Source organism: Diorhabda sublineata, chromosome 4, assembly GCF_026230105.1.
Source record: "Diorhabda sublineata isolate icDioSubl1.1 chromosome 4, icDioSubl1.1, whole genome shotgun sequence".
NCBI lineage: Eukaryota > Metazoa > Arthropoda > Insecta > Coleoptera > Chrysomelidae > Diorhabda > Diorhabda sublineata.
Genome location: NC_079477.1, coordinates 22044939 through 22066573, shown reverse-complemented (window position 1 = coordinate 22066573; position 21635 = coordinate 22044939). Strand labels below are relative to the sequence as shown.

Below are 21635 nucleotides of genomic sequence, written 5' to 3'. Positions count from 1 at the left end.
ATAAGATGTTATTATTACCATTAGCTTATTTTTTTCTCCCCATGAATTTTGTTTTATACAAAAGAAAAATATCATATTTGACTAGAATACATTATGTATTTATTAAAAAATTTAATAATGTGTTTAAACTACAATTTTTTGTAGGGAAAATATAAATAATACCTATAAAATTAGGTTTGCTGGAAAACATACGTTGAGATCATTACTTTGTAATTTTTTGTAAAAGATAAAAAATCCCACTTCTAATTTTATAAAATGGAACAATAGTCTATAAATGAATTATTATTTAGAAAATTTAGAAAATTGGTAGACAAAACACTATAAACTTAGTTATAAATGTCTTAAATATTACAGATATGTTCAATGTTGCCGATTTTATCGTTTATATAATCCCACTCATTTTATCCAATACATATTTTGGTTTTTAATCAAATAAATGGATTATATTTGGGAATTTTAATATATTTGAGTTTAAACTGCAATTTTTACAAAAAATATACGAAAAATATATATAATAAAAATGTGTGTTTATCGAAGAACCAATCACATAAAAAGATGAGGTTATGTCATAAAAATTTTTCTGTAATGTTATTTCAACAGTTTCTAGACGTTTTCATTGTTGCCAGATGTATCGTTTTTATTTTGTGTTTAATCTTTGTCACCTTGAAACTCCAAATACGATTTTTTTCGAAAAACACTTGACCTATTGATATTTTAATGTCCCAATTTGTAAATAAAACATCATAGTTGATTTTTTTAAACAATAAATCGGATAATAATGGGTTTTAAGGAAAAACAAAACTGTCTCGTACTCGACATTCCACCAATTACATTTATCTTATTAAAGCTAACAATTTATAAAAGAGAAAGTATTTTAGATTAATTTTATTGTATCATTCAATTCAACAACTTCTATGAATAATTGTGAATAAAACTATTCCAAGAGATGCCGTTAGTATAAAATTAACAAAACAAATAATGTACATGAATCGATACGACCGTGATCTATCTGACCCGCTGTACGTCTCCATATTATCTAGGGTCATTGTTAATTTAAGTATAACTACCACACAGAACCGGCTTAAGAAATTAAATTATCGTAAAAATCTAAAATAAAAATTATAATTATTGAATATTGGGTATTATTATAAACTAATTTTCAATAAAATACGATCCGTTTGATTAAATTCAAGCAATTTATCACATGTTTTCAACACTGAAACATGATAATAAGAAAATTCTGTTCGAATCCGTCTCTGTCTTTTCATTTAACGTTATTTAGTTGGTTTGCTTCTGGCGTCAAAGTATAAAACGACAACGAATAACCGAATGAATTCAGTCATTAACTCGCTTCTTCAGTAGTTGAGGGAAATTTTTGAAAATTATTCGTTTTAATAAAATAAAAAAAATGTTTAATTATATTTTGAGGTTATATTTAGTGTTTTTTATAGTGGAAAATGTGGAAATGCATACATATCATCTAGGTAGTTGTCCTACTATCGAACCTATGCCCAATTTCGAAATGAACAGGGTAAGTGTAAAAACAGATATACAGGATGTCCCAAGAGGAATTGAATAATACAAATATATGATTTTTAGGTCAATTTTAAATCAGGTTCCATATATCTAGATTTTGTCGTTTACGACATTTTCAATTTTTTTCGGAAATGAAGCATTGACATTGAAATTTAACCTCGAAAAATCCAATTAACTTCAAGCGAATGCTACTACTGGGATTTAGAATATCTCAAACTATCAATCGTGACATTAGTTTTACGATTACAGGTCACTTTTGCCTAATTCAAACCTCAATTACTTTATTATATCAAATGAATCACCCTGTATATTTTAAGAGCATTCTTATAGTTCTATCGTACTGTATAAGAATACCCTATATACGTATCTCTAACTGTTCTGAAGTTATGAACAAATTACTAAAAATAATGGGAATTTGGGACATCCTTTATGATTGGAAATAATTTTATATAGTATTCGTTATTGCTCGTTATGCTCATCGACTATAAGACAAAAAATTTTGAAATATACCATCGTTCACCTATTAGAAACCGTATACGGCATACGACACACCCTGTATAAGTAACTTGACATTATACTTCCATCTCAACTAAACATTTTTTTTTCATTATTATAAATTGAGTATTAAGATTTCTCATAATTATATTTAGTATATTAATCGATTATATTTTATATCGATTCTTTATATCTATAATATAAATATTCTGAAACCTAAAAGATAATAAATTTTCTTTAACGTATATGATTACGTACAACAGACGACGCCCTCTATTTAAGATAATCAAAATGGCGAACAATTCCTACTTAAATTGATTTAGTAGATTCCTCTATGGATTAATTTATGAAACTATTTTTAGATGTTGGGAATATGGTACGTAATAGAGAAAACAAGTACCGGAAGTAGTTGTATATTATATAATATAACCAGAAGTGACGAACCTGGTCAATTCAATATCGAAGAAATTAGTCAACATTTTCTTCTGGCCTTAACACCTTTAAAACACGGATACCACTACAAGGGAACATTGAAAGTTTTAGATAAAAGTGTACCAGCTAAAATGTCTGTCAGCTTTCCATTAAGTAATTTAATAAACATGTGTTAGGTTACGTTGTTTTATATATTTATTTTAGGTGTTGCCGGCTCTTCAAGTTTTACAGTATTTAGTACCGATTACGAAACGTACGCAGGTATTTTCACTTGTCAAAAAATAGCTTTCTCTCATAGACAATCCGCTACGATATTATCGAGAACTAAAACTTTGGATAGTATGTATATTACTAAGGTACGTAAACGTATAATATCGATTCGATTTCGTTTTATTCCGATGTTTTTCAGTTGAGAAATAAGTTGGAAAATGCGGAAATCAGCCCATTCGATCTTTCGATTATCAAACAAAACGACTGTCCTAAAGATCCTAACGCCGGTTACAATATAAATATTAACGATGAAACTATATCGGCAAAAGCAGCTGGGGATGTTATTAGAAAAGCTGGGGAAAAATTAGGAGATGGGGTAGAGTATATTTCCGGTAAAGCGAAAGATGTTTATCATAAAGTTTCGGATAAATCAGGAAATAACGAACAAATCAACGATGTTAGGAAAACAATTGATCCGGATGCGGAATGGTTACCGTAAATGTATCGTAAACGTGGCAACATCGACGTTTTTATACCACTTCATTAAAACTTTTAGTTCATGAAATTAATTTTTCTGTTGGAAATTTGTTGTAAACCATAAGACTGTTAGAAATAATGCCATAATAAATAAAAATGCATTCATCAAATGTTTTTTTTTAATTATACCCCCTAGGAGTACAAAAGATTCATTCTATTTTTGACAGACTTATCGAGAACTTTTTAACAACATTTGACATATAAAGAAGAAAACTTATTAATTCATTCAATAAAAACTTACTAAATAGATACATTTTGAAAAATTCACGTACTTTTGTCACAAAAAAATCACGTCACCACTTCTACTGGTTAACTTCCTGCTTTTTTTAAATAAAAATCTCAGTATATATAAGAAACGTCATATTTATAAGTTACCGACCGAGTAGTTTCACAAAATAAACAATTAAGCAAAAAAATTATTCAATTTTAACAGATTTCTTTTAAATAAGAGTAAAAAGTTTTTATAAAAAAATGTAAACAAATTTTATTATTTCGTAATGGTTGAAATATTATAGGGACACAAGTTATTTGCAATATGGACTATATGTAATTTATTAGATAATATACAAGATGGTGGTTCTAGGAAATGCGTGAAAATTAAAAGTTTTTTTTTGAGAAGAAAATGAAATAATTGGTATATTTCATTTTCTACATTTAGAAAGTAACCAATCAACCGTATTTTGTCAACTAAGCGGTACTTGTTTATTGATTCGTCTTCTCACAGGAAGTAATACTCATTAATATATACGAGGGAGGTTGGATATATTAATAAATATGTAGAAAAATATAAAATTGCTAACACATATGTGGATAATACAGTTGTAGAACAAAGATATTGCTTTTTTTCCAAAATATACATTAGAATGAGAATTCGAAGTAGTAAAACCCGAGTTAAAGAATAGTTTTCAAAGTAAATATAAACACTGGCTTACACGATTTTTGAAACACAGTTCAAATGATTATTCTTATAATGCTAATACATTACAAATAATGGAAAAAGTATTTGTAAAGCCACACGACTTTTCAATATGTTCTTAAGATTCTTTAGACCCTTTTTTGGTCATATAAATCGAAAAATTAAGATTTTTAATACTTTTTATTGCATTTTCTTGAGGCTATTTAAGATAAAAATGAGAACTAATTTTGAAAACCACAATTTGAACACTTCTTTTGTCCGTAAAGAATTCAAAAACCATAAATTTTCCCGATTGTGTCCGGAAACTGTAATTAACCATTTTTTTTCAAAGAATGTCATTTTTTTTCGAAAATTACTTACAAAAACAAAAAATTAATATCATAATTTGAACAATTCTAAATCTTTAGAAATTTTTAGGTTAAGTTTGGTTTGGTATTTCTCCCTATGTCCTCTTAATCTTTTATTATAAAAATTAGGGTTGACCACACTTTTACACTAAACTACAAATTAGCATGTATTTATAAGCATAAATATTATATAGAGCGAGTTACTTGTTTTATTTGAAATTTAAAGTGTCATTTTATACCAAGACGATGGAATACAACCATGATGGTTAATTAAAGATCTAACCTCCCGTAAAATTTTTTTTGTCTACCAGTGTAACCCATGACATTCTTTGGTGACGAAAGAAAATTATAACAATTTTCACGCGGAGCAATCACAAACTATCAATTATTATTATCGATATCATTCGAATTTTATGAATACTACGTAATTTTTTATAATTATAACACAAAACAAATTAGTTTCACTGATTAATTTTTAAAATAACCCCCGTAGGCGTGAATTTAAACGTCATTCCAACTAAGGTTATATCTAAACATTAATATTAGATTTGGAAAGATTCTGTTTGTTTACTGCTGTTTGTGAATGGGGTATATTTTTATGATTAAACTTGTTTTCACTTTTATTACAAAACAATACCAAACGTACAAGGCTATTAATAAACATAATATACCTACATACACACACGTTTAAAAATAGTAAACGACAAAATAATTAAACAAAGAACTTATGCAACCTTACATTCATCCACGTGACGTTTATTTTTTTTTGTTTTTTTTTCTGATCTATAATCGCCCTTAAACTTTGAATACGTGTCCTAAAAAGTCTATTAGCAAATACTACGAAAAATATAAGGACTTGAACTTAGTTCCTTGTAATTTCACAAATTATGACAAGTGGAAAAGAAAAGCTGAATAACCGACATACGTTGTAATATGAGATTAATGGGAGCGAGGGAGATAAAAATATTGTATCGCAGTCGTGACTTGATGTACAGCAGCTGTTCGTTTTAGTTCAGTTGCGCTTTGGATAGCGCTTTGTGCAGACGTGGAGTGTAAAATTTCGCATTAAATACGATAAATATTTACGTAGGTTTAGCAAAAAACACGTGAAAATGTCGGTAAACGCGGCTCCAAGTAAAAAACAACCACCCAGACAGTTGGTAAGTACAAAATTCAATAATGCAGACGCCATAGTTGTAGTAACAAATCTCACGTAAAGCACTTATATACATTTAACTTGGTCGCCATACCTTGGATGGCTTTTATCTTTAGAAAAGCCCACTAAGATCGACTGCGTACACTTCGATAAGACGTTTTATTATTATATTTTTTTCGTTTATTTATGTTATATTAATACGGTAGATAATCTAATGAATTATTATGATCGTATGTCGTGTCATTGCACGGGGTGCTTGAACTGGTGCATCCACTACTTAGGTCAATCGAGAAATTGAATTTTATGCAGGTACAAATCATAATCCTTAGTAACGCAATAATGGAAGTCTTTGTTTACAATACATTTCATGTATTTACGTAAATTTGACACGTTTTTGTGAACGTCAAAATTCTAATGTCAAATTTCACGTTGAAATGTAGGTATTTCTTTCAGAATCCATTTTAGTCTTATCTGAGACGAATAGAAACATAAAATTTTTCATTATTTCACATCATTAATTCATTGATTCCAGATAATATATTTTTCAAATCATAGTTTCTCAACAAAATTACGTTCTATATATACATATACAGGGTATTATGTAAAAATTTATTTAAAATAATATTTATATTGTAAACACCAAAAATTATACATAACCATTTTTCTTTGACACGAGTTGAGTTGATTATTATCGCTTTCTACGACTTCTGTTTGTTTTTATTTGGAGGTTATGTATTTAGAATAATTTCGATGTCTGAAACTCGTTTCGTTCCTGCAGTTAAAACAACGAGAACGCACCTCATCATAAAACTTCCGATTTCATCGGTATACTAAAACAGAAAGTCGTTTTGATACCACCACACTGGTATAAAGATACGATATAACTGCTGCGCGCGCTTTAAATTAGATTTCCTACTGTTATTTGCGCGAACGTTTCCCGACCGTGTTGCCGATACTACGAAAATTTCCCCGATCATAATGAATTATATTTAAATTATTGTTTTTGAGTAACGTTCGCCATTCTTATAGAATATTATTTAACGTACAATTTCATATACATATAATGTTAAAAGTGCTATTTTCGAAATTATTATAAGAGCTTTATCTAATTAGTTTTTGACTTAACTAAGAAAAAAGCGGAAAATTAAATGCTAATTAAGTCTTCGAAACGTTTAATTGGCATTATTAGTAGAGGATTTAAAACATTCTTTTTTGGCATATACATAAAATGGCATACTACATTTTTTTTAAATCCTTCTATTTTCCACCTGGTCGTGTTTCACAGTCGAAACTCCACTCTAAAATGTGTTCAATTTTTATATCCTGCTATTTCTTAATTTTTGATGTCCTACAATGGTTTCTTCATTGTTCCTGTTAATCTCTTTTTCTCTGTAGAATTATTCACAGATGGATCCCTATCTTTAAGCTTATTCTGAACACACTGTTTACACCAACACTCACAATTACAGTGTCCGACGCGCGTTTCGACGAGACTGAAGACTGTTTACACCGTGACTACACCAACACTCACAATTACAGTGCCCGACGCGCGTTTCGACGAGACTGAAGACTGTTTACACCACGACTACACCAACACTAACAATTGCACTGCCCGACGCGCGTTTCAACGAGACTGAAGACTGTTTATACCACGACTACACCAACACTCACAATCATCTCCAGAAATTGAAGATAATCTTAAGTTAGCTTAATTTTCTGAAGACGTCAACTTGGCCAACGGTTCCAGAAATTCCAACTTAGTCTAGGCTCATTAGATTTATGTGACGTTTACTGATCAATTCAATACGTTCATCTGCAGCGGTTGCGGTTTTTCGAGACTACCCTGTAGGCTCCTCCTTTTCACAATCATGGTTTTAGAAGAATAAAAACATGTCCTCGTATAAACGACACTGTTATTTTTGGTTTTTTTAATACCGTTTCGACCATCGCTTGGCAATATTAAGAAGAAATTTGTTCCAGTGTATCTTTTTGAAATCTCTTTGAGCATGTGCAAAAATTTTATTGTATAAGAAACTTTTTAATCAACCTCGGTATATACTTGACTATTAATGAAATAATATCGAAATGAATATTTTTCAACTACATTTCGTATAAAATAAAAGATTTTATAATTTTTATTAACTTATAATAATCAAGGATATATCGTTTCGTGAACCAGCAACACTGTCGATATATATTCTTGCTGAAAGCTCCCGTACCCAAGCAGAAATTACGAGCTTCAGTAGTGTTCAAGATGGCGTACAGGAGTAAAAAGCTCACTCCTGCCGAAGATCGACCAAATTATATTTCGCGAATGGTACGTGTTGGTTTTAAATATTTATTTTGGTTTAAAAAAAGTTTTTTAAACATAAATTAATCAGTCAAATATTTTTTATAAGATTCTGAGGTATTTATATCTGGTTTTTTATTGATTCTGCATCTCGTGTTACTGATATGTCGAGGTTCAACAGTTGGGGATTTGGGGGACCGTCGTTAGGGGACTTTTTAGATTTCATCTGATTTTCTATTTATAGAATTCGTGAAAATTTTTTTATTTTAATTTTTTTTAATATTCGAAAATATATAACACGGTTTTTGGGAAGGTCTATGTACAGGGTTGTTAAAAAGTTTGTGGAGGTTACACTAATTTGAATTGCTTTCATTCACGCAACAGTTATTCGAACAAGATTTAGAATTTTGGAAAATATTTTTCATTTTGGGTCGAATCATTTTTGAAATCTTCCATTGCTGATTTGTGATGTCATCTCCGGGTCTCAAAAATTGTTATAACTTGTAATAAACAGATTTTTGTATAAATCTAGTGGTCTATGCGATCACTTATATACGAGGTTTGTTCCAAAAGTACTCATTTATCATATAGATGGAATACGACTTCATATTATCCCGATGTAGGTCACATCGACTTTTGGTTCTTTCTTAAATTTGAAAGTGACGAATATACCGGGTTGGCGAAAAAAACGGCGGCCTGTCATATTTATGGCTACTATGGCTTCTACTGCAACAATAAGATGTGGGATCGAGTTTGGTATAGGAAAAGTATGTTCTATCGGATTTAGATCAGGTCTATATGCTGGCCACTCCATCGACATCAAAAGGTTCAAGCCAAAGCGCCTGATCGGCTTCTCAAAGGACATAGGACTTTGGTGACGTCAAATGGGACACGAAAATCCTATCAAATCGTTTTCTGCCAGTTCCAAATCGAAAAGATACGTCCCTGAGATATCGTTTTTAATTGCCCGCCCGGTAAAGTTATTTTAAAATTAAACGTCCAGAATTGCTTCGCGAATTACTAATAGATTCTTTACTTTTTGGACAACCCTCGTATTTATCGTGAATATACATTCGTTTTATTATACGGGGAATGTCTATAATTTAGTTTTAAACGATTTCGTTGTTATTGTACAGAGGGAACGTAAACAAAAGAAACTTTATTCGGAAGATTGGGCCGTGGGCGAGGAAGACATCGAAGGTCATCGAACGTTTAATCTACAGGAAAAATTAGAAGATCCATCGTTCGCTTCTCATAATATTGTTAAAGAAATGCACGGTAGCGAATTGAACGTCGCTTATTTTCAAAGGCACGGTTTCAATACCCCGTTATTGTTTAAGGAAAAGACTGGATTGGGTAAGTTTTCATTCAAATTCCACCGATACAAACATTTTTTTTTCATATAATTATAATAACGTTGCTCCCATAAGAGTGGTTTACATTGATCAATAGTATTTGATATAATAATCGTCGTAAGACCAAAGGGAATACGTAGCTATGCGTTTTATCGATTACTAATGAGCTTTTGACAAACTGCAACACCATAAACTCGTTCAAAAACTGAAGCGTCTTTACGTAGACCAGATAAGCTCTATTTATAATGGATCCAGTCAGCCGCAGTTTGAGTTCACAAAGAACTTTTAAAGGTCAAAAAAATCCTCAAAGGTGTCAAGAAGGGAATGGTTCCCCCACCTTTATTAAAAAAAATATTCGAAGAAGCCCTCGAGGTCCAAAAATTAGGTATAAAAGTAAATGGTACACTAGACACTTCACTTCACTTAACTAATTTATTTAAATTACTTTGCTATTACATGGATCAATAATATACGTTTTGTCGATGACACAGTTTTGATAGCAGATGACATAAAAGACCTCCAAAGATTCCTGGAAATATTTGGAGTACTGCTCTAGGTGAAATTACGAACTCACCTCCGACTTGGAGTCGGTCCTGCTTAGATATCGAAATCTTGTCATCCAAATTAACCAAAATATCATTTTTTTTAATGTCCAAATCTTCGCGTCAATATTGACAGAAATATCTGGTTCAAAGTCTTCACTTACAATGTTTTTCTTATTTATTTGTACGGCTTCTATTTGTGGCGTTAATAAACACTATACACTACACTAATTTAAAATAATTCACTTTTCATTATCACTTAACTAATTTGTATAAATTTTTCGATTACTTTCTATTTCAGTCTATTCACTACGACTATTTATTATAAATTGCACTACTATAATAATTCTTAAAAGATCTAAGAAAATAAAAAAAAAAACAAAACAAATGAATAGACCTTCCTAGAAATTATTCAAAAGAAGTAATGTAAATAAACCGCCTGCTATAATAAAAAGTTATATAAAACAAACATCAAACGGATTCCGGGCATTTCGCCTTCGCTGAATTTTATAATTCTACGATATCGGAGCAGGACCGGCTGCAGGGAGGATATAATAATGTTTGACAGCTCGGAAGAGCATCTATCGTGGTAGTATCGACCTGTTTTCTATACTATAAGCTTCTGGTCCACTCTGGATCGCCTATAAGTCGAATTGGTGTCTTCGAGGATCTCCTGGGTATGTTTGGAAGCCGATCTCCAAATGTGCGTGCAATTATTCTGGTGGGTGTGGGGATTTTGATGGGGGAATGTTCATAAGTTGTTATATACTAGCCGCCCCGAACAACGTTTGCCTATTATTGTATTTGTTCCAGGACTAAGGGTACCAACTTCGAATTTTACAATAAACGACGTAAGAATGTGCGTGGGTTCTCGACGCGTTTTAGACGTAATGGACGTAAATACGCAAAAAAATAGTGAAATGACAATGAAAGAGTGGCAAAAATATTACGAGGAACCCGAAAAAGACAAATTATTAAATGTGATATCTTTAGAATTTTCTCATACTAAATTAGAAAATTATGTACAAAGTCCGACCGTAGTAAGGTAAAGTAAATATATTTATTTCATTTACTACATACAGGGTAACCCATAACTTTTTATATCTCTACCTGAAACTCGATTTTTTTGTGGAATATTCATCGTATTATCTTGTCCATCAACTGACCGAATAATCGCTTTTTATGGTTCCTAATTTCATCAAATTCGTCTTATTAACGAATCTCTTCACAAATTGGTTTGTTGTTGACTAAAAGTTCTACCACGAAGCCGATACCGTCCAAACGTATCAAATCATTTTTCAAATCTGTACCAAATCCGCTAAGAAATAGTTTCTACGAGATTATGCTATCGATTAACAACGACTGTCAGCTGTCAGTTTGGATTCTACTATTTACCACGTCTGTAAACAAACCAGTGTAGCCGTAGCCTTTTATTTTTAGAAAAAAAACTGCAACTGAAACTCATAATTCATATTTATAGCAATGAATGTTTGTCGCGTCCACGTGTTTTTAAGTGGTTTAATCGTTTTCAATTTGACCAAGAAGATGTTGAGGATTTTTCACGTTCTAGTTGCCTTTCCAAGTCAAAAATCTGTTATCTTGGATATCGCACGGTGCGACTTCTATTTGTTTCTTAAGGTCAAAACTGTGTTAAAAGTAACAAAATTCTAGTCTGTTGAAAAAAATGGCGCGCGTCTTGAAGGAACCAACAGAAAATGACTTCCTATACGAGAAGTACCTGGCCCAACAAAAAAATTTGGAAAAAACGCGCATCCCAAAAACATGACGCCACAACTGAACGGTCTTTGCCTTCTTTGGAGCTGGTTCTTCCTTTTCAGTCCATTCTTCTACATTTCTGGAGTCGTCACCACACCTCAAACCGCGTAACGGTTCCTCCAGGTGGCTGACATTCCTCCGCGATCTTTTTTATGCCACCTGGAGCATCTAGAAAGTTTCCATTGGCTGAAGAACCAAAAAGGAGTCTGCAGGGATTGTAGACCGACCAGGATTTGACGCTAATCTCGTTTTTTGTAAGTTAGTCGGTCGCGTCGTCGTCGAGGAGGAGTTTCCAGCAATCCCAGATCTCCATTCTGACGCTTTTTTAAAAAAATATTCGTAGTTTTTCCGCGTAAAGGTTCCTCCGGCTGACAGACATTACTCTGAGATCTATTTTGTGCCACCTGAAGCATCTAGAAAGTTTCCACTAGCTGAAAAACCAAAAATGAGTCTGCCAGGGCTGTAGAACCACAAGGATTTGACTCTAATCTCGTTTTTTGTAAGTTAGTCGGGCGCGTCGTCGTCGAGGAGTTTCCAGGAATCCTAGATCTCCAATCTGACGCTTTTTACCTCTTCGATCTTTTCTATTTTCCTTTGACATTTTTTTAAGTTTAAAAAATGTGATGCATTTGGACTAGTCTATTTTTTTACAAAATGGCGTCTACGAGCAAATGGGTTCATTGACCCTTATTACTGTAGCGTTTCAAGCTATGCAAAGTGTATCGCGTTTTGTGACCTACCTCAAATTTTTTCATCATTTTATCAATTTTATTTATTTTAAAATTTTTTATAACACTAACAATTCGTAAAATATGAATTTACTTCGAGTCACAATGAATCATGATCATGCACCTGTTTCGTTTCAAAGCGCAGTTGCCACTTCTTCGGTTTCGATAGAACTTTATTTCTTATTGCACAAAATTTTCAACGGAATTAAACAGCTGATTATGACATAAGTGTACTATAGAGTACTCCAAGGTTAGTTGATTCTACCCTAACTTTACGAAATTATGTCTTGTTTAGACAAATAGATTGGGTGGATTGCGTGTGGCCTAGACATTTAAAAGAAAGTCAAGTAGAAGCGACTAACGTCCTCGAAGAAATGAAATATCCCAAAGTTCAAAAATATTGCCTTATGTCAGTAAAAGGGTGCTACACGGATTTCCACGTAGATTTCGGAGGAACGTCCGTTTGGTATCACATCCTCAAAGGTATTATAACTAAATCTGGATTAATATAAAAAAAATCATCATTTTTTTTAATTATTTCTTAGGGGGGAAAGTATTTTGGTTGATACCGCCGACGGAAAGTAATTTGGAATTGTACGAACGTTGGGTATTATCTGGTAAACAATCTGATATTTTCTTCGGGGATACGGTGGAAAAATGCGCCAGGATTGTTTTACAGGAAGGAAATACGTTTTTCATTCCCACCGGGTGGATACACGCAGTCTACACACCCGTAGATTCGTTGGTTTTCGGCGGGAATTTTTTGCATTCCTACGGTATAGATAAACAGCTCAAAATAGCACAAGTCGAGGATACGACGAAGGTAAGTGATTTTTTTTCTATTTTTAGCAATAATAATTCGAAAAATAATAAGTTTTATACCTACTATCATTTTTTTTATTTCAATTTTTATATGTTACGCAAAATATAATAAATTTTATTTTATTTATTTATAAAACTGTTGAAATAATCATTATTTTATTAAAATTGAAAAAAAAATTTTTTTTAAACCATATTTAATATTATTTATAACTATTTTTAACTTCGATTATAATAGAAATTTAATTTATGAAATTTGGCAACGTTCATTCCATAAAGATATTCTTCAAACCACGTGATTCAATATGGTGTCAATATGGCGTTTATTAATAATCGGTTGTGTTGTTTACATGAATATTTCGAACTTTTTTGTGTTTTTTTCGGTTTAGTTTTATAAAAAAATACTTTTCTTGGTGCCTAGCGACTATTTAAAAGGATGTTTAAAAGATAATCATTAAGGATATGGGTGAGAGTTATGTTTAAAAACATATTTTTTTACCGCGTAAATATCAACACGAATTGTTCTACAAGTTTCTAATATTTCAATATATTATTCATCACCTATTTTTCTTCATCTTGTAGAAAAAAAGTTTTTTCAATACTATTCCGTATTTACATTTTTAACGATTCAATTTTCATCAATTTTCCGCTAATAATTAGTCGCAACAGTTTCTTCATGTTTTTTTTTTCAAAAATCAATAGAATCAATTTATATTCCATGAAAATTCGTTTGGTGTTAAATCAACTTAATACGGTGCCCAATTGATATAATTTTTTCAGAAAATCACTGCATACTAAATATGGTTCATATATGGATATCATATCTATATATTTTATCAAAATTGACTAGAGATCGAGTTTGGGTTATAGGATAATGGTTTTATATTCCATAAAAAGTCATTTGGTATTAAATCAGCTTTTAATACAGTGACCAAATTTCGTTTCATAACTTCTAGCTTTATGTTATATAATTCGCTTTGTACCTTCACGAAAGGACTGTTGTATTTTTTCTAGGATAAAATCAACATTTTTCTTTTGATTTTTTTTGCAATACAACGTGGCCAGAAATATAAAACTGGTGGAATCCAATACAAAAATCAGTTAGTCACACGTTTCCTCAATTGATTCGTGTCAAAAATATCGTAAATGGTTTCGGAAATATAAAATTTTATATACAAGCATGTCAATTTTTTTTTCAATTTCTGGATTTTCTTGATATAATAGTTGAAAATACATTTTTATAGCGAAAGTACGGGAAAAACCATAGAATTTTATGTAGTTTTCTGATAAAATGTATAGTGTTTTCATTATTTATCAACGAAATACCATGTTGCCACGTTTATTTTAATTTCAGAAGTATTTAAGATGAATTTTTCATTAAAATTATTTACATCAAGTTTTATAATTATATATTGATAAATATTTTTCAAAATTTTATTATTTTGAGTTAAATAATTGAGTCACCGATAAATTTCAGTAATTGAAGTTTGAAAATCACATGAAATTACGTAATAAATTTCGAAAATTTTCTATTTATCAGGTTCCACAGAAGTTTCGGTATCCTTTTTTCACAGAAATGTTATGGTACGTACTCGAGAGGTACGTACATTGTTTATTAGGAAATTCTCATTTAACAACAGGTCAGGACGCCCCCATACCACCAGATAGGATGCATATACACCTCACGCAAGCCGAACTGCACGGCTTAAAAGTAAATATATAAACGAAAAACACCAAATTAATTTTGTTTAAAAAAAATGATTTCACAGGAAATCGTTTTGTACCTTCACATGTTACCGCCGCACAAAAAAAACGTCCCCGATTTACTCAAGGATCCGATTTCGTTAATACAGGACGTCAGGACTCTGATCGGTCTTCATCGACAGGATAGCAGAGAACTTGCTATAACTGGTCGACCAATTCTAACAGGTATAAAAGGATTTTCCCGTTTTTAATCGGAAGTACTAGTTTTGATTTTGTGTTTTTCTCGACAGTTCCCGATGATTTCGAAAATAAATCGAAACTTTCGATTCCCAGGGGTCCGTACAACAAAGGAAATAATTTAAATAAATTACCGAAACCTCCTGGGGTTTTTAAGGGACCTAGGAGCTCTGGAGAAAAAGGAGGACCAAGGAGAAGACGAACTAGGTGGGTATCCGTTTAATAATTATACTGAGCGTTATTTTTTTATTAAACCAAAAAAAGGTACTAGGTACAAAATCGGGATTATATAATAACCGATTCGTATTGAATTTTCGTTATTTGCTGAACAAATTCATGATATTTTCTAAGAAATCACTTGGTGTTAAGTCTGAACGGCTTTTTTCTTCATATTTTATCAAAAATCACTAGAGATGGCGTCTGGATCATGTGATAATCCATTTTAACTCATAAAAAGTTATTTGGTACTAAATCAGTTCAATACGGTGATCGATTGGTGTAATTTTACAAGAAATCACTGCATACTTAATTTGGTTTATATGCCGACAGTTTCTTCTTAATAATTTATCAAAAATCACTACAGATCGAGTCTGGATTATGTGATAATAGATTTTTACTTAATTAAAAGTAATTTGTTGCTAAATCAGCGTAATACGGTGACCGATTGGTGTAATGTTACAAGAAATTACTGCATATCATGAATGGTTTATATATGGACAGTTTCTTCGTGATAATTTATCAAAAATCACTAGATATCGAGTCTGGATTATGTGACGATCGATTTATATTCCATAAAAAGTCATTTGGTGCTAAATCAGCGTAATACGGTGACCAATTGATGTAATTTCTTCAAAAAATCACTGCATACCAAATATGGTTTATATATGGATAGTTTCTTCGTGATAATTTATCGAAAATCTTGGTGTTAATTCAGCTTAATACGGTGACTGGATGATTAAATGCCATAAGAAATCATGAACTGTATGAATCAAAAAATTACCGGATACCAAATCTGGATAATAAGATAACCATTTAATCATATTTGACTGAAAATCGTTTAATACCATGTCTCGATTGTGTATGATAATCGATTTTTAGAAATTTTAATAGGAATCATTCGATGCTAAGCCGAGAAATTACGATAATCGACTTTTGACGTATCATAAAAGAAGATTCATTCGATACCAAATCATAAATAATTGAATCGATACAAAATCGGATTAAATCGATAATCGATTTTTGATATGATATAAAAAAATTGATTGATACAAAATTGAATTAAATTGATAAATGATTTCAGTAATAAAATCACTTTATATTAAATATGTATGAACGATAATCGATTCTAGATGTTTCATAAACTAAATCATTCGATATTGAATTTGTATTGATTGATAATCGATTCTTGATATTCTGAAAAAATCGAGTTAATTTGGTAATCGATTCTTGATGTTTCATAAAACGAGCAGTCGCTATCAACTTGAGTTTTTACGGAAAATCGATTCTCGTTTTTTATAAAAAAATTCATTCGATACCAAATCGAGTTAATACGATAATCGATAATTGTGTTCTATGAAAAAACTTCACTTGATACCACATTGAGTTCATTCGATAATCGATTCTTGATTTTTATAAAAAAAATATATCGATACTAAGTTTGTATTGAATGATATCGATTTTTGTTGTTTCATGAAATCAATCGATAACAGTTGTTACGAAAAATCGATTCTTCGTTTCTATAAAAAATCACTCGAAAAAAATCGTATTAAACGATAATCGATTATAGATTTCTTTAAAAAAATTGAATCTATACTACATTAAATCAAACGATAATCGATTTTTTTTTTATGAAATCAATATGACTCGGTACCGAATTTTCACAAAAAATAGATTCTTCGTTTCTCTAGAAAAAATAACTCGATACCAAATTTGATTGAACGATAATCGATTCTAAAAGTCACTTGATACTAAATCGATTGTTGATTTTTATAAAAAAATCACTGGATACTAAAACGGGATATTATAAGACGATCGCTTTATTTAGATGTAAAAAGTGCGAGGCTTGTCAACGGAGCGATTGTGGGGAATGCAGTTTTTGTTTGGATATGGTAAAATTCGGGGGACCTGGACGTGCTAAACAGACTTGCAACATGAGGCAATGTTTGCAACCGATGTTGCCGGTTACGGCGGCGTGTTCGCATTGCGGCTTGGACGGATGGATGCAGACGCCGGTGACGCCCCTACAGAAAGGACCCCAAAGGTGCGAAAGCGCCAGCAACTTGATGGAATGTTCGGTAAGATTATAACCTCAAATATTCATCAATAATTATTTTTGTTTTTTATTTCTTCTATTTATATTTTTAAAATCATATTTTTTCCAGAATTTTTATGTTTTTCTATTTAATTCGAATTTTGTTTTGGGTTTATTACAATTTTTTTTAACTTCCTAACCCTAAAATCGTTGAAAATATTTTTTTTATTTAAATATTAAAGTTTATTAATGAAAAAAATAATATCGGAGTGAAAATAGGTCTTACTAATTATTTAAATAACCTCAAATTATTTTTTTCATTCGTAAGTTGTTGTATGTTTCAAAAATTACTTATATTATTAATGTTTTTCGCTTATTTCTTTGAATTAATGACATTTTTAATAAAATTTGACGTTTTGCAGCTTTTCAATTTAAAATGATACGAATTTTTCCACTTTTGTATCATATTCTTGGACAATTTGTCTGTTTTTTTTTTTGAAAAATTTACAATTTTCTAACCTAAAATTAGTTATAAATTCCAATATTTTTTCAAAATCTAATATTTACTTACAAAATTTAGATGTTTTAACAAAAATTATCGTAATCATCGCTTACCTTTAAAATACTTTTTTCACACTCGATATAAAACGAATTTTTTATGGTATTTTGGAAAAATCAGAGGTTAGGTTTATTTTTTTTTGATAATTTCAAATTTTCTAACCTCAAAGCTTCTACTATTATCATTATTTTTAATTTTGATCAATGTTTCAGTGGAAATTGGTCACAATAGCCATTACATAACCTGAAAATGTTTTTTTTATCCCCAAGTTCTCTCTTATATAAAGTGAATTCAAAAAATTGTACATTTTATTAGATGTTTTTTATTCCTTTTTTATGTCGATGGATTCTTCAAAAATATTTGCATTTTACAATTTTAAACTTCATTATGATTTGAATTTATGTTTTTGTATCGGTTTTTTTTTTAATATATGAATATGGTTGTGTTTTATTTTCGATAATGTTCAATTTTCAAATTCTATATTGTTTTTACCAAAAATTAACGTCGAGACAAAAATTGATTACAATTTTTTTCATTTTCAATTTCTTAACCCCAATGTTGGTAGAAATATAATTTTTTTCAATTCCAAATTTTTTTTGCCAAAAATTGACTCCAATTGTCGTTTACATAACCTCAAATTAATTTTTTTTCATTTGTAAATTGTTGTATATAAAGTAATTTTTGAAAATTGTGCTATTTTTAAAATTATAAAATCCAGATATTTTTATAGCATGACAACTTATTATAATACGAAATTTGGAAAATATCAATTTTATTTTGTTTTTTTTAACCTTTTTTATATTTCTCTCCTCTATGTTGTTACAAATTCCAAAAATTTTTCTACAAAAAAATAAACGTCGAAGTAAAAATTTTTTTAACATATAGTTGACATAACCTCAAATTACTTTTTTTATATAAAATGCTGTATATATATATATATATATATATATATATATATATATATATATATATATATATATATATATATATATATATATATAGTAAGTTTTCAAAAATTTGCATGTCCATTACAAAATTTAAGATATTTTCGATGAAATTTAATGTTTTTTCTTCAAGGTATGTTACGAGATAGCCCATCCCCAATGCGTCCAACGTTTATGCCCCGAATTCACCGGCTACATAAACGAAGACATGCCAAATTCATGGGAATGCCCGATGTGTTGCAAATTAGGCAAAAACACCGATTACCGACCGAGACATTTTCGCGCCCGACAAAAATCCTCGGATATACGACGCATGTCGATAAGTTCGGACGCTTCGAGCGCCATCGATAACAAAATCCATCAAGAACACATCTCGGATTCAGGTAGCGACACCGAACACAAAGATCCCTTACCGATAAAAAAGAGAAGATCCAGCGAAAATACCGAAATCGAAATAAAAACCACTCCCCCGTTGGATCCGCCGAGGAAAACGGCCTTCCGGATGCAACTCGCCCAACAAATAGTCAGCAATTCGACTAAAGTATTAAAAAAACCGATGGTAGTTGTACGACCGGCTCCGATACCATCCGCACCGACGGCACCGATGAACAACCTAGCCATGGATAAACGTTGCATGTTGTTGATATTTCGTTATTTAACGCCCGGCGAATTATTAACGGCGGCAACGGTGTGCAAAAGTTGGGCCACCTTCACCGTCGATCCTTCGTTATGGAAAAAAATGTCTTTCAACCGGAAACATATATCATCGGATATATTGAAAGGTATAGTTAGAAGACAACCGGAATGTTTGAGTTTGGATTGGTGCCATATTAACAAATTCCAATTACCTTGGTTGATACAACGTTTGGGGCAATTGAAGGAATTATCTTTGGTAAGCGTCAACGTAAAAACGGCCATATCGTTGAAATCGAATCATTCCGCCGTATTGGTGGCTTTAGATTTGAGTTTCATATCGGATTTCAACGATTCCGCTTTGAGGGATATAATTGGTCCGAATAGCGATACCAGAACGGTTTTGGCATCGGAAAAAATCCGGTTTAGAAATTTGAAAAATTTAAAATTGGCCGGTACCGATATAACCGATATAGCTTTAAGGTACGTAACTCAATATTTACCCAAATTGCAGTATCTCGGTTTGGGGATGTGTCCGAGAATATCCGACGCCGGTATAGCTCAATTGACGACTAAACCATCGAATACCGTTACTAATTTGATCGGTTTGGATTTGAGTCATTCAAAATTGGTTACGGAAAATAGTTTGGAACATTTATCGAAATGCGAAAATTTGGTTAGGTTGGATTGTAGGCACGCGTTGCAGATATCGACGCAAGCGCTTATCAAATTCGCCGCCAAAAGCGATAAGAATTTGCAGGTTAGGGATATCAAATTGGTCGACGTTAGACAGAAGAATTAATCGATATATTAAATTGATTAATCGATATATTAAATGAAAAAAAAAGATAGAGGAATCGTTGTTACCGGAAAATTCGTTACTGATTAGAAAAATTTTTTATAAAAAAAATTGTCGGTAATAACGCGTTCCCCCTAGTGATATAAACGATGTAGTGTTCCGCAATATAGTTTGATATGAGACGAAAGTTTTTCGGTACCCCCTGTATAATTAATAACTTGTTTTCATTTCTTTTTCTTATATATATATATATAACATTTATTTATTAATAAACCCTACCTTGGACTTTATTTTGTACATTACCCTGTGTATTTAACGAATAATTTTTTTTTTTTTGAAAATATTGTTACGAAATTAACGATTAATGTCAATTTATTAAAAAAATGTTCAACATAACCTCAAATATTCCATTTCTACGTTATTACTTTTTGTTTTTATATATATATATATATATATATATATATATATATATATATATATATAATTTGTTCATAATCTAAAAGTTATGATTCTTATGAATTTTCGAATTTACTTCGTATTATAACATTTTTAATTGAAAATCGATTTTTTTTACTTGGTATTAAGGAAATTTTTTAATAAGTGGCAACAACGCTATATTAGTGGTAATATTCGATTATTTATGGCATTTGAATGAATTGTTTTAGTATAAATTAATACAAAAAATTATTTTTTTTATAATTTTGGTAAAAAGACTTAAAAATTACGTGGATTACTTTTTATTTTCTCTCCATTAAAAATGGCGTAACATCTAAAAGGACTAATGTCAATCTTTTCGATTCGAAAATCGATTAATATTTATATAACGTCGATTTGTGGCGATTCTCTTTTTTAAAATCGATTCCGAAAATTCTTTTATTTTTTTAACCTCAAAATTCCGTTGTTAATGTCTTCTATACTCCCCAGAGAAAGTGGGAAAAACATTTAAAAAGACACGTCAATACGTAGCAATTTTCGAATCAAAAATCGAACGAGAATTTGTGGCGATTCTCGGCTTAAAAATCGATTCCTATCGATAAATATATTTTTTAACCGCAAAATTCCGTGAATAATTTCTTCTATTCTCCCTAAAAAAAGTGGCAAAAACTTTTAAAAGGACTAGCGTGAATCGTGAATTAATTAAATTCTGCTTCTTTTTTAAGAATTAAGGATCGATTTTTTAAAAAAACTTCCGATTGTGGAAAATTACTAAAATCGATTCCTTTTCGTTATTAGATTTTAAAAGAAAATTCTGCTTCTTTTTTTCAAAATTAATAATCGATTTTTTTTAAAAAAAATTCTGATTGTCAAAACAATTCAAATTGAATAAAAAATCGATTCTTATCCATACATTCTTTTTAAATAATAACAT

At 30.8% G+C, this 21635-nt stretch overlaps 2 protein-coding genes across 2 annotated transcripts; both read left to right on the top strand.

The window, feature by feature from the left end:
• Nucleotides 1-1306: 1306 nt before the first annotated feature.
• LOC130443040 (apolipoprotein D-like) lies at nt 1307-3320 on the top strand. The gene is made up of 4 exons (XM_056777485.1): nt 1307-1531; nt 2394-2616; nt 2668-2819; nt 2873-3320. The coding sequence occupies exons 1-4, from the start codon at nt 1409-1411 to the stop codon at nt 3170-3172; spliced, it is 798 nt and encodes a 265-aa protein (XP_056633463.1). The 5' UTR covers nt 1307-1408; the 3' UTR covers nt 3173-3320.
• A 2167-nt stretch (nt 3321-5487) lies between these two features.
• Nucleotides 5488-20677, top strand: LOC130442597 (jmjC domain-containing histone demethylation protein 1). The gene is made up of 10 exons (XM_056776865.1): nt 5488-5633; nt 9056-9275; nt 10630-10861; nt 12616-12803; nt 12866-13143; nt 14680-14850; nt 14909-15068; nt 15134-15287; nt 17125-17374; nt 18968-20677. The coding sequence occupies exons 1-10, from the start codon at nt 5586-5588 to the stop codon at nt 20267-20269; spliced, it is 3003 nt and encodes a 1000-aa protein (XP_056632843.1). The 5' UTR covers nt 5488-5585; the 3' UTR covers nt 20270-20677.
• The last annotated feature ends 958 nt before the right edge of the window (nt 20678-21635 follow it).

Bases quoted from the DNA above. Each gene is read 5' to 3' on its own strand.
- LOC130442597 (XM_056776865.1), top strand. From the start codon at position 5,586: ATGTCGGTAAACGCGGCTCCAAGTAAAAAACAACCACCCAGACAGTTG. The intron at 12,804-12,865 runs GTATTATAACTA...ATTATTTCTTAG, and splicing joins TTGGTATCACATCCTCAAAG to GGGGGAAAGTATTTTGGTTG. The intron at 14,851-14,908 runs GTAAATATATAA...ATGATTTCACAG, and splicing joins CCGAACTGCACGGCTTAAAA to GAAATCGTTTTGTACCTTCA.
- LOC130443040 (XM_056777485.1), top strand. From the start codon at position 1,409: ATGTTTAATTATATTTTGAGGTTATATTTAGTGTTTTTTATAGTGGAA. The intron at 1,532-2,393 runs GTAAGTGTAAAA...AACTATTTTTAG, and splicing joins CCAATTTCGAAATGAACAGG to ATGTTGGGAATATGGTACGT. The intron at 2,617-2,667 runs GTAATTTAATAA...TATTTATTTTAG, and splicing joins GTCTGTCAGCTTTCCATTAA to GTGTTGCCGGCTCTTCAAGT.